The 1,161-nt window shown below is 36.4% G+C and overlaps 1 protein-coding gene across 1 annotated transcript in view; it reads left to right on the top strand.

Annotated features, from left to right (window-relative positions):
- The window catches only part of LOC107487405 (probable serine/threonine-protein kinase PIX13), a 5,882-nt gene continuing 4,721 nt past the window's right edge, over positions 1 to 1,161 (top strand). The window contains exons 1-2 of the mRNA XM_016108044.3: positions 1 to 197; positions 555 to 940. Of these exons, the coding sequence (XP_015963530.1) occupies positions 125 to 197; positions 555 to 940 (459 nt within the window). The 5' untranslated portion in view covers positions 1 to 124. The remainder of the gene's footprint in view (positions 198 to 554; positions 941 to 1,161) is intronic.

Here is a 1,161-nt window from a genome sequence, read left to right on the forward strand (position 1 = left end):
CTAGTCAATAGCCATAACCACATCGAAAACGACACTTAGTTTCTTCTTCTTCTTCTTCTCCTTCTTCTTGTTCTCTGTTTTTCTAACTTCATTCTTTGTTGGTTGAGTTGCGACCAAACACGCAATGGGTAATTGTTTTGGTTCACCACCTACGAATGAATCACACTCTACCATCAATAAACCTCGTCATTATTCAGGCAAGTTTAATTTGTTTCTTTTTTTAGATTAATTCAATTTTCTCTTTATAATCGTCTTAATTAGATGTTATTTTGGATTCAAGTACCGAATGAGAGCAGACGGTTACAAGAGAGTGATTTATAGAGATTTACAACTCTAACCTCCTAACAAACTTAACAGATTAGAGAAAACTCTAACTGCCTGATAACTAACTGCTGACTCAGCTTCTAGAACCTTCTCAGCTGCTTCACGTGATTCGTTCACATATCTCTTTATAATCCTTTTCATATAAAGGACGCCACTCTACGAGGCTCAAATCCGAAACCATTAACTCTTGTTGAAGAGAAAGAGTATTAGATTTTAATTTGTTTTTACAGGTTCGTGGAGTAGTGGTGGCGATGAGAGCAAGAAGGTGGCATCATCAACAATTGATGATGGAGGAACAAGCAGCCAAGGAATTAGTAGTCATCAGTTTTCGGCATCGGAGACTTCGAGTTTCGGTGGAAGCTTCGGTGTATCGATCATAACTCACAGTGGCCAGATTCTTGAGACTCCGAATCTGAAAGTGTTCAGTTTCATGGAATTGAGAGTGGCAACGAAGAACTTCAAGCCGGATACATTGCTGGGCGAAGGTGGATTCGGAAAGGTTTACAAAGGTTGGTTGGATCAGAGAACGCTTTCTCCGGCCAAAGCGGGTTCCGGCATGGTCGTCGCCGTCAAGAGACTCAACACCGAGAGCGTTCAGGGATTTCAAGAGTGGAAGGTCAGTTTTTTTTCTTTAAACATTTTTTTATTCATTTGTTCCAAGTTTTTATTAATGTTGGATTGTTGGTAGTTATAACATTTTTGGGTGGGGTTTTGTGGTCATCATTGTTTATTGGAAATTTATATGATATAACATATTATTTGTCAATTTATTATTAATAATAATTAATTATTATATTTTAAATATATAAATATATTTTTATTAAATATAATTATAAA

Source organism: Arachis duranensis, chromosome 5 (assembly GCF_000817695.3).
Source record: "Arachis duranensis cultivar V14167 chromosome 5, aradu.V14167.gnm2.J7QH, whole genome shotgun sequence".
In the NCBI taxonomy this organism is placed as follows: domain Eukaryota; kingdom Viridiplantae; phylum Streptophyta; class Magnoliopsida; order Fabales; family Fabaceae; genus Arachis; species Arachis duranensis.